Source organism: Gossypium hirsutum, chromosome A04 (genome assembly GCF_007990345.1).
Source record: "Gossypium hirsutum isolate 1008001.06 chromosome A04, Gossypium_hirsutum_v2.1, whole genome shotgun sequence".
NCBI classification, from domain to species: Eukaryota; Viridiplantae; Streptophyta; class Magnoliopsida; order Malvales; family Malvaceae; genus Gossypium; species Gossypium hirsutum.
The window spans coordinates 86,193,650-86,206,629 of NC_053427.1; the positions used below are offsets into that span (position 1 = coordinate 86,193,650).

Below are 12,980 nucleotides of genomic sequence, written 5' to 3' on the forward strand. Positions count from 1 at the left end.
CAATAAAATTTGTAAAGTATGTCTTAGTCTGTATGTACACTTTGCCATCTTGAACGTCCCTCTCCCTCCCACCACCGCAAGCTCGTGCTTCGTTTCGACAATTGGATTCCTCAAGAATATATTAATAGAGTAGCCATTGAGCTCCCCTTTCGTAAACCCGAAGTCCATGTAGGGTACCAAAGTTAAAACATCTTGGTCGGTCGACACCCAGAGGCCCCAAACATTCCTAACAACCTTCGATGTTAAGTTGGGACCGTCGGTGACTGGGTATCGGGATGTCATTGAAGGCAGTCGTCATGTTGGCACGGGCTACAACGACTGCACTAGGGTTTCCGCCGCTCTTTGTGCCGTGTAAAAGAAGTGGAGATTGGTTACTTTTTGTGGAGGTGCAACATATGGCTTACTTTGGGAGTAATAAGTTTATAGCAAACCTTGAAAATTAGTTTAAATTTTATGGCAAACCTTCCCCAAATCTAACTTTTTAAATAAAAAAAAAATTCATAAATGTATAAATAAACACAACATATAATATAATTGAATGATTGATCAATAAGTGTAGAGTGAATGGTAAGGCATATTATATTATTAAGGGGAGGATTCGAGTATGAATTTTGGAAACGAAATTGCTGAAAAGGACAATTACAAACTCAAAAATTATTAGTATTTATAAATCATAAAACAGATATGGAGGATTCATTGATTCATAATAAAAAAAGAATATATTCAATTTTCAGACTTTAAATCACCTTTAGAATGAAGGTAATTATTATGATATGATTATTGTACCTCAACCTGTAAGTTTTTAGTTTATTGTGAAATATTTTAAAAATTAAACAATAATAATTTAACGTGGATTATCCTGAACCCTAAACTCGGATATATAATATTTATCAAAACTATTTTTGGCTCTTACATGGAACTTTTAATAAATATATTTGTTACACAATTTAATAAATATGTCTTTTCTCCCATATCATGACATGAGTGTGACACAATATAATATTTTAATATTTAATTGAAAAAAATTGTTGAAGGAAGCAATTTCTTTAGGAAAAGTATTCGAAATATTGTCTATCATACAATCAACGGTCCCCTAACAATCGAATGTATTGTCTCTCGAGAAATTATCTCTTATACTTTATCGAGAGCTAGCATGTTGTGAGTGGCTTTCCTAAGAGCTTGGTTAATAAATCCAAGCGTACCTCATCCATACGTTAACATCGAAACTAAATTTAGTATCAATTAAATTAATGTAAAATTGATAATAATAATAATAATAATAATAATAATAAAACATTAACATCGTGATTAAATGATTTTTAGTTGCCCACTTTCAAAATTTACCATTTCTTCTATAGGGATCAATTTGACCTATTAAAATTGAGAGGGATCAAAAGTCTTTTCACTTAAATATTATTATAAATTAAAATGTTACAAGTCATTGTATTCTTCAAAATGTTGATTCTTGTACCTTTATTTGCATTTAGTCCCTCTATTTTTCATGTTTCAAAAATTTAAATTCAACTGTTAACACTATTAAAATTATTTTTTTAAATTCAAATTTGTTACATCATTTTTAATTACATGATTATTTTTTTTTAATTTTAAAATATTACACCAACAAATTCAACAAACAAAACAATACGATAAAAAATTGGAATCATTTTTAACTTTGAAAAATAGAAAGGCTAAAATTAAAAGTATTTGAAGTTAAAAAATGTAACATATTTTAATCATCATTAAATAAATAAATAAATTCCATGCAAAGTTATTTTGCAATCAAACCTTTACTTGCATTACAAGTTAAAGAAGAGAGATGTTAACACCAAAACTAAAACCCTAGACCTTGTATTAAGTAATCAATAAACATAATCATACTTATATTAATCAATAATCTTACACTTGTATGTATACCCCCCCAACAAAAAATAAAAATAAAAATTTTGCTGTATCATAATCATACTTATATTATGTTATTGCGTCCGTAATCGCATGTATCCGTTTAATTGGTCACCAATACAAACAATTCATTGTCACAAATGAATGAAAACAAAACTTTAACAATAAAAAATTAATAATAAAACTCTAAGAACATGAGCATCTATGAAAAAAAAAAAAAAAACACAAGAAAACTGCTACAGACAAGACCATGTTTAACAAAAGCCAATGCCAACTAATTCAAGGCCTATCAAAATTGTTCAAATACTGCATTTGACAGTAATAACAATCACAACAAAACATAAAGAAAAACAAGTCTCGTCTAAAACTCAACATCTGAAAGACATCCAAAAAAGTTCAAATGAAGCTCTTCTTCTCCCTTTCTATGGACCTATGCTTCGTATTTGTCAGTGTCTATCTTCAATTCTCTGCAACACGGCCATTCTCCGATTCCTCAGCACTGGATTTCATAAGGGAAACAATATCACAATTAGTAATGTCTTTTTGCTACACAAAATTAACAACTCAAGCAGAACTCAACAGAGGGATCTAACTCGCATGGTATTTCACCAGGTTGAAACCAAGCAGCGTTTAGTTAATTTCTAATCCTTCATGAATATAAAGTAAAATATAGCAAGTTCTAAAACTCTTCCATATACAAGGGACTTTTGAGATAAGAAGTTCTCGGACTCTTTCGCAAACCACATTCTCCATACTCTGGACTTTGTCATGTATGTCAGTGCTCAAACAGTAGGAGCAGGAGAGATGAAAAAGATGCTTACTTATTGTTCGAGTTAAATCACTATGGGGCCTGAACTTAACAATTACTCCTACATTTGACAACAACTCCAACATTGGGGCCTAAATTTTTTTTTTTTGCCCAAGTCAGTCCCTAAACTTGATAATTATTCAGGCATTGAGGCCTGAACTAACTGTTATCACATTGGGGCTTGAACTTTCCTTTTGTCCAAGTTAGTCCCTGAAATTGGCAATTGTTCCCGTATTGAGGCCAGATAATAGCAGGGCCTAACTTGGACAAAAAGAAGTTCATGCCCCAATGTGGAAAAAATTGGGGAGTTCAGGGCCTAACTTGGGACAAAAAATTAGTTTAAGCCCCAATGTGAAAATAGTTGCCAAGTTCAGGCCCCAAAAAGTGATTTAACCCTATTTATTCTTTAGCTAACTAAAGCCTCTATTCCATTCCCTATAACCCCTAGCCTAAATGAATTCAAATACTGCTATATGCATAAGGAAATTTGTTTTATAATGCAATTTTGGAAGGCAAAAGAATTCACACACTACTTCTATTCTGTTTCTAAAGAAACAAGCATATATATAAACACTTTATAGTGAATCAACATGAGAAAAGCAACAAATAAAGCAATATTCTAAAATTAACCAAGCAATGAAAATCCAGTTAATTAAACAGACCTTTGGGGTTGATGATCAGCATCAGCTGTAGCTTCAACAGGTTCACTCTTCCTCCAGCTCTTGTCAGCCGGGGCATGGCCATTACCGAAGCTTGCCTTTGCCCCTCTCTCTTTCTCTGTAACAGCTACTGCCTCTTTAATCTTCATAGCTTCAAGCTTTTCATCAATCTCCTTCCAGTCTTTCCCCTTTTCCTTCAACACCTCCTCTCTCGGCCTTGCCTCGCCGAAAGGATTTGCCCCTTTGGGCTTGGCCACCGTCAAGTCCTTTTTACCCTCCTCCATCACGGGAACCGTACGTGGTTGAAGCACAAGCTTTGGCCTCACCCCACCACCACCAGCACTGTTGGTCTCTTCCTTTTTCTTTCCCCAGTTATCCAAATCCATTGGGGAATCCCTGGATTGAAGTGAATCGAAACTGCTTCTTTTCTCAAAACCCCCACCAAATCTCCGAGGCGGCGGTGCTCCATTAGGGCTTTTATTACTCTTACTAGCTGCCCAGTTATCTACTTCATCTGCTTTCGATTGAGAATCGAAAAACCCTCCTCCACCTCTCTCTCGCCTCTCAAACCCACCGCCGAATCCATTCCCGGTAGGAGCCGATTTCTTAACCGACGCCCAATTATCGATCTCATCAGCGCGTGAGGGAGCAATTTCTCTATTTGAATCTCTATTCGAAACCCTAGAAGATCCCCATCTACTATTACTCGAAGAATCATCCCCGTTAGAATTGTACCTGTTCGACCCGTACGATTTAAAACCGCCGCCGAGCCGGTTACGATCGAGCTCCTCGGCAGAACGCTGGCGAGGGCCGGTCGGTAGAACGAGCAGGTCCTCATGAGTGCGCCCTGTCGGCTCGCTCGGCTTAGCCAAACCGAGAGTAAATTCAGCAAGAGATACGGTTTGGCCCTTCTTTTTCTTGGTTTTGGTGGCCGCGGCGGCGGATAAAGAAGGGAAATCGGCGAGCTTTCCGGTGGAAGAATCTACGCCGCTTTGCTGTTCTTGTTGGAGTTCAGCTTCGTGCTCTTCGGCGTCTAGAGCCCACGCGCCGGCTTTGCCCCAAGGTGACGAGACAGTTGCCGCCATGATCTTTTTTTTCTTTTGCCTTTTTAGTGCTTTGGCGCCGTTTCGAAGCTTGCGTTTTCAGTTGTGCAGCGAAAGGAGAGGGAAGGGTTTTTTATATTGTGATATGATCGGCCTTCATCGGACGGTGTAGAATAATTTACAAATAAAAGAAGTTTTAACTTTAAAAATATACTCAACTAAGAGATGGATTATATTTTATCTTTCCTATTAAAAAAATTAGTAAATTAATCATTATATTTTAGGCCAAATAACAAACTAATCATCCACTTTTAGTGTTAAAAACGGGTCATTGTACCTCAACATAACACGACATGTGTCACTGTTTGATTATTCTGTCAATCACACTAATTTTTAACAATACAAGCAAATGAATTTTTAACAAAAATGACCAATTTGCTCTTTAATCTAATATACATAGACTAATTTACTTATTTTTGAATAGAAGAGTAAAATACAGTGTGACTTCTAACACAAAGACCTTTATTATAACTTATAATGTAAGTCTAAATTTATCAATTTATTTATTATATCTAAAATTATTTTAATGAATATATAGACAATAAATGAATGAAGTATTTGGTAAATAATCAAATTTTTATTAATTTAATAAAAGATAATAAACTAAATATAAATAAAATGTGTTCTTTTTATATAATTGGAGAGGAGAATGAAATTACTTGGTATACTTGATATCGAATCCAAACTCTTTCGTATTCACAATATAATACTCTTATCATTGAGTCAAAAGATTGTTGACATAAAATATATTATTTTATTTACGAATTTTAATATTTATCTGATAAATGATATAAAGGTAGTCTTATATCTTTCAAAAATAGTATAATTAATAATCATTTAGGTATTATCATTTTACCAAAAATAATATATATACATATATGTTTATCTGTATTTTCCGATATAAGTACGTTATGTTAAGAGCTGGATTGTATCACGTCTCTTTACTCAAAAAAATGGATAACTAGTCTTTGTATGTTAAATTAAAAAGTAAACTAATCATTTTTCTTAAAAATTTAATTTATTTCTATTATTAAAAATTGGTCTATATACGTTAGAATAAGGTACGTGGAACACCACATGTAACTATTTAGTTATTTTATCAACCACGTCAGTTTTTAACAATAAAAATAGATGAAAATTTTAATCGAAATGATTAATTTGTTCTTTAATTTAACGTACATGAACTAATTTAAATATTTTTTATTATTTATTTAACTTCATTTTATTGCTTATAAAATAAATTTTAAATTATTTAGAAACATATTTAATTATATATTCATAAATGTATTAGTTTAATTTAACGGATATAAACTTAATTTTAGAAATTTTAAAGAGAAATTAAAAATAATCCTAAATTTAAATCATATAATAATAATAATAATGAAAATTCTGATTCTGTAAAAAGGTAATAGCAGTTGGCTCTAAGCCACTCTTTTGAAAAAGCTGCTTATTTCTAAAGCTGAATACAAAGGTCTGAACTTTGCAACGTTATGGACAACGTAACCAAACATAATCAAGATATTCAATGGATTCTAAAATCCAAATAGCTTTAAAAAAAACTGATTTATAAAATAAGTTAGGTTTCGAGTAAAGTTTTTTAGTATTAGCCCAACTAAAATTTGTAAAATGAAAATGTTCGGTTGTTTTCTTCTTGTTTTACACTATTTTCTTGTTGTTTTCTTACTATTTTCTCACTGGTTTCTGTCATTTCACTATTATGTTATTACTATTTTATTATTATTGTTTTAATATTGTATAATTCTTATTTTATTTTAATTTTTCTATTATTTTAGAGACATTTACTTGTTAAGTTGTACATATCTTAGTGTTATTTAGTTAAATATATATATTTTAAAATTTTATTTTATTGGAAAAATATTTATTTGAATATTTTTAGTATATTTGATGTATTGTATTTTTAAAATTATATAAGAAAAATTAATATGGCCCGGCCAAGCCTAGTTGTTGCATATTTTTTGGTCAGGCTTGAGCAAAATTTTAAGCCTATTTTTCTGGATAATTTAAGCCTGGGTCTATCAAACGAATCTAGATTTTTGTCAAGGCTCAGCCCATGGACAAGTTTATAAATTTATTTCAACATATAAAATTTACTTATTAATAAATAAATGGTAATAAAAATAAAATAATTATTATAGTTTAACATAATTTTATAGAAATCGAGATTAAAAAAATATTAAAGTAATTCAACTTGTTTTTTTTTTAAGTTCTATAAAAATAACAATTTAGTAAAATATGTCATAGATCCTTATAGTCTTCACAAATTTAAGTTTTAGTCTCTTTATTTTTATTTTACAGTAATTTAATCCCTTTAATTTTTAGATTAAAATATAGAAAATACAGAGACTTATGACATTATATAGAAAGTTTTTTTTTGAATAATATCATTATAATTATTAATCATAAATGCTTTTTTTGACACAATGTCTAGAACTAGACATAGCCCCACCCCACCCCATAAATAGAATAATAATGCGCTTCAGCGCTCTCGAACTCATGTCCTCCTATATTGACAACAATATTCATACTAATCGAGTTAAGATTCAATTAGCGAAAATTTTATTTTTTAAAGGAAAATAAAAAGCTTACCCTTGACTTGTCCTTTATTATTAGTTGTTATCCATATCCAATGTTTTAATTACCAAGTGTGCAACTGGTTTTTTCCCCCACAATTGAAAATAACATTACAAACATAGCTTACAGCATCCGTTCGGTGTTGGGTGACCCAAAATCAACACCACCGATCGAGTAGTCCATAAAACATGCGTCGATATTCCACTATAACACGGCCAAGATTTAGATTACGTAGCCAGGAGAGAGCTTCTCTGGTAACATATGCATTGTCTGAATGAGGTGCCACCAAAATCCTAGTATGACCTGATAAAATTTGATGGTTATAAACAGAATGTAAAATAGTAGTATAAAAAGTAGGGTCTAATGGGCAGTTTTCATGTCTACGACGTCTGATAATTTGTACGAGAAATAAAAAATAAATAAGCGGTAGAATAAATAAAACGAAATTATATTGAGTAAATTGATAAGACAATGGTCTAGCTTCAAAGCTGATTTTGGCTCCAATTTCGAACCAACCCTGACAATAGATTTTATTTTCTAATTAGTAAGTCAGTTGTAGTGATTGAGAAACAGCCTTAAATCACTAGCTCTTTCATCCGTAAATTAATTGTAGGAATAGTTTAATAATTAACTCTTATCAAATGAACAATTTTGAAACCAGCTCCCTTAATTTAATTCAAATTAAAAGGACTCGACTCGAATCAACGACCTTTATTGTGCGAGTCATTTAAACCCAATCATTAATTTCTTTGACAAGTCCAATCATTCATGCAATTTGTCATGTCAATTTATTTTTCGATAGATTAAATACAGTAATTACAGATCATATCGATTTTTTAATTATACGCAGGAACTCTTTTTAATTTGATGCTCCAATGATGTTGTGAGACAACTAAGTTTATCTCCTAAATCGAAAAATTAATAAATACCGAAATGAAGAATTTAAGTACGGAAAAAGAAAATTTAATTAATTATAATGAAAATTTTAATACACTCTAATGCCAAAGAAAATTGTGAAAATTTTAATTTACTAGGCGCATTTGGGTAATATATAGTAGTTAGAGATATATAATAAATATTGAGCTTATATATAATGTTAGACTTATAGCAATATAATATATATTATTAATTTCGATTATTCCGTTGGTTCAATTAATTATCTATTTTTAATTAAATTAATCGATAATTAACTTTCATAAAAATCTTTAATTAATTTTGATCGTCAATTGATTAATCAAACTAATTTGAATTTGATTTGATTGGTTAATTTGATTTTAATCGAAATATACACACCTTTCTTTTGGTCTGTATTTGTTCTTATAAGTTATCTAAAGTGTGTATATATATAGAGAAGAAATGTTAATTTTGATGTAAATTAAAAAATTTTAAATATTTGTTTTATGTAAAAAAAATGTAACTGTTCAATAAATATTAATACTTACAGTATTTTAGATCAATATGATAAAAATATTAGATCAATTTAAAAATTTACATACATAACAAGTAAAATTATATTAATAAATCAAACGGTTGCATCGTTTAAATAGTAATAGCAATTATATTGATAAATCCAACAGTATAAATAAATTCCTCCTGATATATATTATATTTATATAAATAAATGGCAAGATTTTAGTTTTGAGATAAATATACAAGTTTTTGAAAATAAATTATTATATTTTTTTTTGAAGTTTTGTTAATATAGTGTATTTATAAATATAATATACTATAAGTATAAATTTATATTTGACCAATTTAAATTAGAGGTGTTCATAGGTCGAGTCAAATTCGGCTTAGGCCAGGCTTAAGCATGATAGTAACATACTTTATGTTTGCCTAAGCCTGGCTCGGCCCAAAATTTGAGCCTAAATTTTTGCCCAAGCTTGCCCATATTTGTAAAAGACTAACCTAAACTCATTTTAGGCTCACTCATATTAATTTTTAATTGTTTTTAAAATATTTATATTATATTATTTTAATATTTAATAATTTTATACCTTTTTCATTTCTTGATAATTTTTATATAGTTATCTTAACATTTTTTTTAATGTTTACATTAAAATAGTATTATATATTTAATATAGCTTTATTTTTTTAATGTGTTCAAACTTACATAATAAATAAAAATAACATAATATAGAATATTATAAACTTAAAATGGTTAGGCCGGGCTAGGCTCGAGTCTATTTTTTTTTTTCTAAACTCATTTTTGGGCCTAATATTTTTACCCAAATTCTTTCGAATTTCAAACAGATTTAGATGAAAAACCCAACCCATGAACAAGTCTAATTTAAATATATAAAATAAATTAATGAAGAATAGAAAATAATCAAATAAAATTTATCCATAATATATACATATGCTAAGATGCGACACCCATACGTCATGATTATATATATATATATAAATTAAATATTAAAATCCACCTAGGTAGTCTTCTTTCTCTTGCAAGGAAGCTTCATATCCCCAATTACATAAAGGAATAAACTAAATTCCCAATGTAATTATCAAATGCTTTTTTAATTTTCTTTTTAGGGTTGGATTGAAATACTTGTCAAAAAATCAAGAAATCCCATGACATCAAATGTTCTTTTTATTGGAAATTGTTGTCTTTACAACCTTGAGTTGCATTTTTCTTCAATTTAGTCCTTAAATATAAAATTTTTTTCTCAATTTTAGTTATGTAATGGCATGGTACATTAATATTATGTCACATTATTACCTAAACAACCATAATTTTTAATGAAAATTTTTAGTAATGATGTGACATAATATCATAATATTGTTTGTTTTCAATTAAAAATTATCAATTGTCTTTTTTTTATATATATCATTCAATTATAGAGTAAAAATTATTTATTTAAAATTATATATTTATTAAACATAAAAAAGTATATGTATATATATAAATGCGAAAATATGATATACATCATTTTTTTTGTTTTTACTAAATAAGAATATTCTTAGTAAATTATGTTTTATAAAAATAGTCGATTGTGATTTGTTCCAAGTCGAGTCGGGCCTTGAGAAAAATTTTATGGCAGTTTGATAGGCTTAGGTCCGGTCCAAAAAATGTGCCCGTCTATATTAAAAAAATTATTTAATTTTTTAAAAATATATATAATACATCTAAAACATTAAAATTAATGTTTCCCAACAAATTAAAAATAAAATTTTAAAAAATATTTATATTTAAATAAGACTAACATAAGTGTAACTTAACAAGCAAATGTTTCTAAAATAGTAGCGAAAAGAACAGTAGAAAAGCAGCAGGAAAACAACAGATTTTTTTCTTTTTGCAAATTCAGGTCAAGTCCAGGCAAAAAAAAACTTATCCGAGGCCTAGCCCGTTTTCTAAACAAATCCTTTCTTTCTTTCTTTTTTTACCAAATCTCATTTTCGAAATTTATTTTTTTGCCCAAACCTTCTCACTCTTCAACCGGTTCAGATAACTCGAACCATGAATAAGTCTAATTGCGATTTAGAAGTAAAACCTCTTTTTATTTACAAATAGCTAATTATGTTTTATTACTAGTAAAACCTCTTTTTATTTACAAATAGATAATTATGTTTTATTACAAGTAAAACCTAATTAACATGACTTTAGAAACATAGCCGAATACAAAGGAATACGTATAAATGAAATTTTAAGACATGAAACACATTCAATAACAAAGGCAAACATAAGCAAATTCCTACTTTTTGTTGTTGTTTTTTAAGTAATCTGTCCACAATTGGCAATAACAACAGGCTTCGTAGTCTTTCCACGGCTAGAACCAACTTTCTCAATAGCTCTAACCACCTTCATGCCTTCGACCACTCGTCCGAAAACAACGTGCTTTCCATCGAGCCACTCGGCTTTAGTGGTGCAAATGAAGAACTGAGATTTGTTAGTACCCGGTCCAGCATTCGCCATGGATAGTACACCGGATCCAATATGTTTCTTGATGAAGTTCTCGTCGGCGAAGTTGGATCCGTATATAGATTCACCTCCGGTGCCGTTTCCAGCTGTGAAGTCACCTCCTTGGCACATAAAATTAGGGATCACACGGTGGAACTTCGAGCCTTTGTAGTGGAGTGGTTTACCGGAACGACCCACGCCTTTCTCGCCGGTACAGAGTGCACGGAAGTTCTCGGCAGTGCGAGGGGTAACATCGGCAAAAAGCTCCATCACGATCCGACCAGCCGGTTCGCCTCCGATCGTCACGTCGAAGAATACTTTAGGATTGGAAACCATTGTTGAATATTGGTTTTTGTATTGTTTTGATAGGTTAGTATGCTATGTAAAGGGGAGGGACTATTTTTATATATGATAAGGGGAGGTTCGAAAGTTGACGGCATAGATTCTAAATCTAATTCTTTCGGTTTAAAATGATCAAATGCTGAGTTAAAATTGAAGTCATTCACATTTTGTGATAAATACGAATATATATAACATTTTAAAATGATAAAACAAAGGTGGCTGTTTCTGGCAAATCTATTGGCTGTCTCTAGCACCATATTTAGTATTTAAAGTGTGTTTGTGTTTGAGACACTTTTTGCTTTTCTCTATGTATACCATGAAAAGTTATTCTTTGCTTGAAGGAGCTTACATAGATGGAATATGGTATAATAATTCTTTATGCAAGATGTTGGGCAGGTAAAGTGATGTTCACATTGTCGGTGGTGTGTAGAGTTATTAACGATGAAGGTTTTAAATTTGTATTTGAATAGAGTGAGGGTTTTATTATATATCTCGTGCCTTTACGTTGGTGCTAGAGGATATTATTTATAAACGAAGGTTGGTTTGGTATGGGTTTCAATCATCTATGGTTGTATTCCATAGATGTAGGTAGTAGAATGGTCAACTAGGAATACTTTTGAAGTCGATATGAGGGGACTTTGTGAGGTGATCAGTTATAATATTATCTAGTTCAAAGAGGTGATGGATTGATGGGTGTTGACAGGAACACTTATCTATGTATATTCTAGGGATTGTGTGGGATCATCTCATTTGATGTGGTGTTTGGTGAAGCAAGATTGGGACTATGCTTCAAGCAAGGTCGAGGTTCATCAAATTTTACTTTCAGGCGTAGGCATTAGGTGGTTCAATGAGAGGTGATATGGTAAGAGTATAATAATTGCCCCTAAATGAAAGGCAGGTTATAAAGTGACGTCCTACCTTGAGTTAAATATCTAGTGAGACACTGAAGCGACTTTTGAAATGTCATGATTAATGTCTAATCATTGTGCCCTCTCATTAATTACTCCCTGTTAGCTTTGATTTATAAAACTTTTGATATAACAACATTTAAGATTTTTTTTTTCATATTATTGCTTAGGTCGTTTATGCTTCAAAACAAAATAAATATTCTCAAATCCAAAGCAAGCTAAAAGAATGCTTATTTAAATTGATTTTACTCATATCTTATGCTCTTAAGTTAATTGAAAAGCTTTGAAAATGTTTTAAAGTGCTTTTGAAACAAAAATAATCATTTTAATAGTTAATTAAGCGTTGATACCCCTAGGCTAGTATCCATGGACCTTTCTAGAGGGGTAAGATATCGATACTTGTTCTTGATACCAATACTCACACCCAAGTATCGCGTTTTACATAAAGTATCAATGCCTTGAAATGTCAATAGCCACAACATTTTTCTAGATGGGCAAGGTATTGATACCTGATAGTGAGATATCAATACCTAACCCAAAAAGTATAAATATCTCATTATTTATGATGACTATTTTTTTTTAGAAGTATCGATACCCTCTTCATAGGTAATGATACATTAGGATGTAGGGTTGTTTCAACTTGCACTTGTAATGCTTCTAATGACTCTTTTTCATCCCCTGCAACCATAAATAGTTAGAATTCACTTCATTGACATAAAGAAAGGTTGGGATGAATAAAGAGATATCAATGCATTCAAGCAAACAAAT

At 30.5% G+C, this 12,980-nt stretch overlaps 2 protein-coding genes across 2 annotated transcripts; both read right to left on the reverse strand.

The window, feature by feature from the left end:
• Positions 1–1,949: 1,949 nt before the first annotated feature.
• Positions 1,950–4,528, reverse strand: LOC107949077 (eukaryotic translation initiation factor 4B3). The gene is made up of 2 exons (XM_016883796.2): positions 3,370–4,528; positions 1,950–2,398 (listed from the first exon to the last, which is right to left on the reverse strand). Exons 1-2 carry the CDS (start codon positions 4,449–4,451, stop codon positions 2,359–2,361), a joined length of 1,122 nt encoding a protein of 373 aa, XP_016739285.2. The 5' UTR covers positions 4,452–4,528; the 3' UTR covers positions 1,950–2,358.
• A 6,030-nt stretch (positions 4,529–10,558) lies between these two features.
• Positions 10,559–11,523, reverse strand: LOC107949078 (peptidyl-prolyl cis-trans isomerase 1). Its single transcript, XM_016883797.2, has one exon. The coding sequence runs from the start codon at positions 11,296–11,298 to the stop codon at positions 10,777–10,779; it is 522 nt and encodes a 173-aa protein (XP_016739286.1). The 5' UTR covers positions 11,299–11,523; the 3' UTR covers positions 10,559–10,776.
• Positions 11,524–12,980: the final 1,457 nt, after the last annotated feature.

Bases quoted from the DNA above. Each gene is read 5' to 3' on its own strand.
- LOC107949078 (XM_016883797.2), bottom strand. From the start codon at position 11,298: ATGGTTTCCAATCCTAAAGTATTCTTCGACGTGACGATCGGAGGCGAA.
- LOC107949077 (XM_016883796.2), bottom strand. From the start codon at position 4,451: ATGGCGGCAACTGTCTCGTCACCTTGGGGCAAAGCCGGCGCGTGGGCT. The intron at 2,399-3,369 runs GTCTGTTTAATT...TATGAAATCCAG, and splicing joins GCTGATCATCAACCCCAAAG to TGCTGAGGAATCGGAGAATG.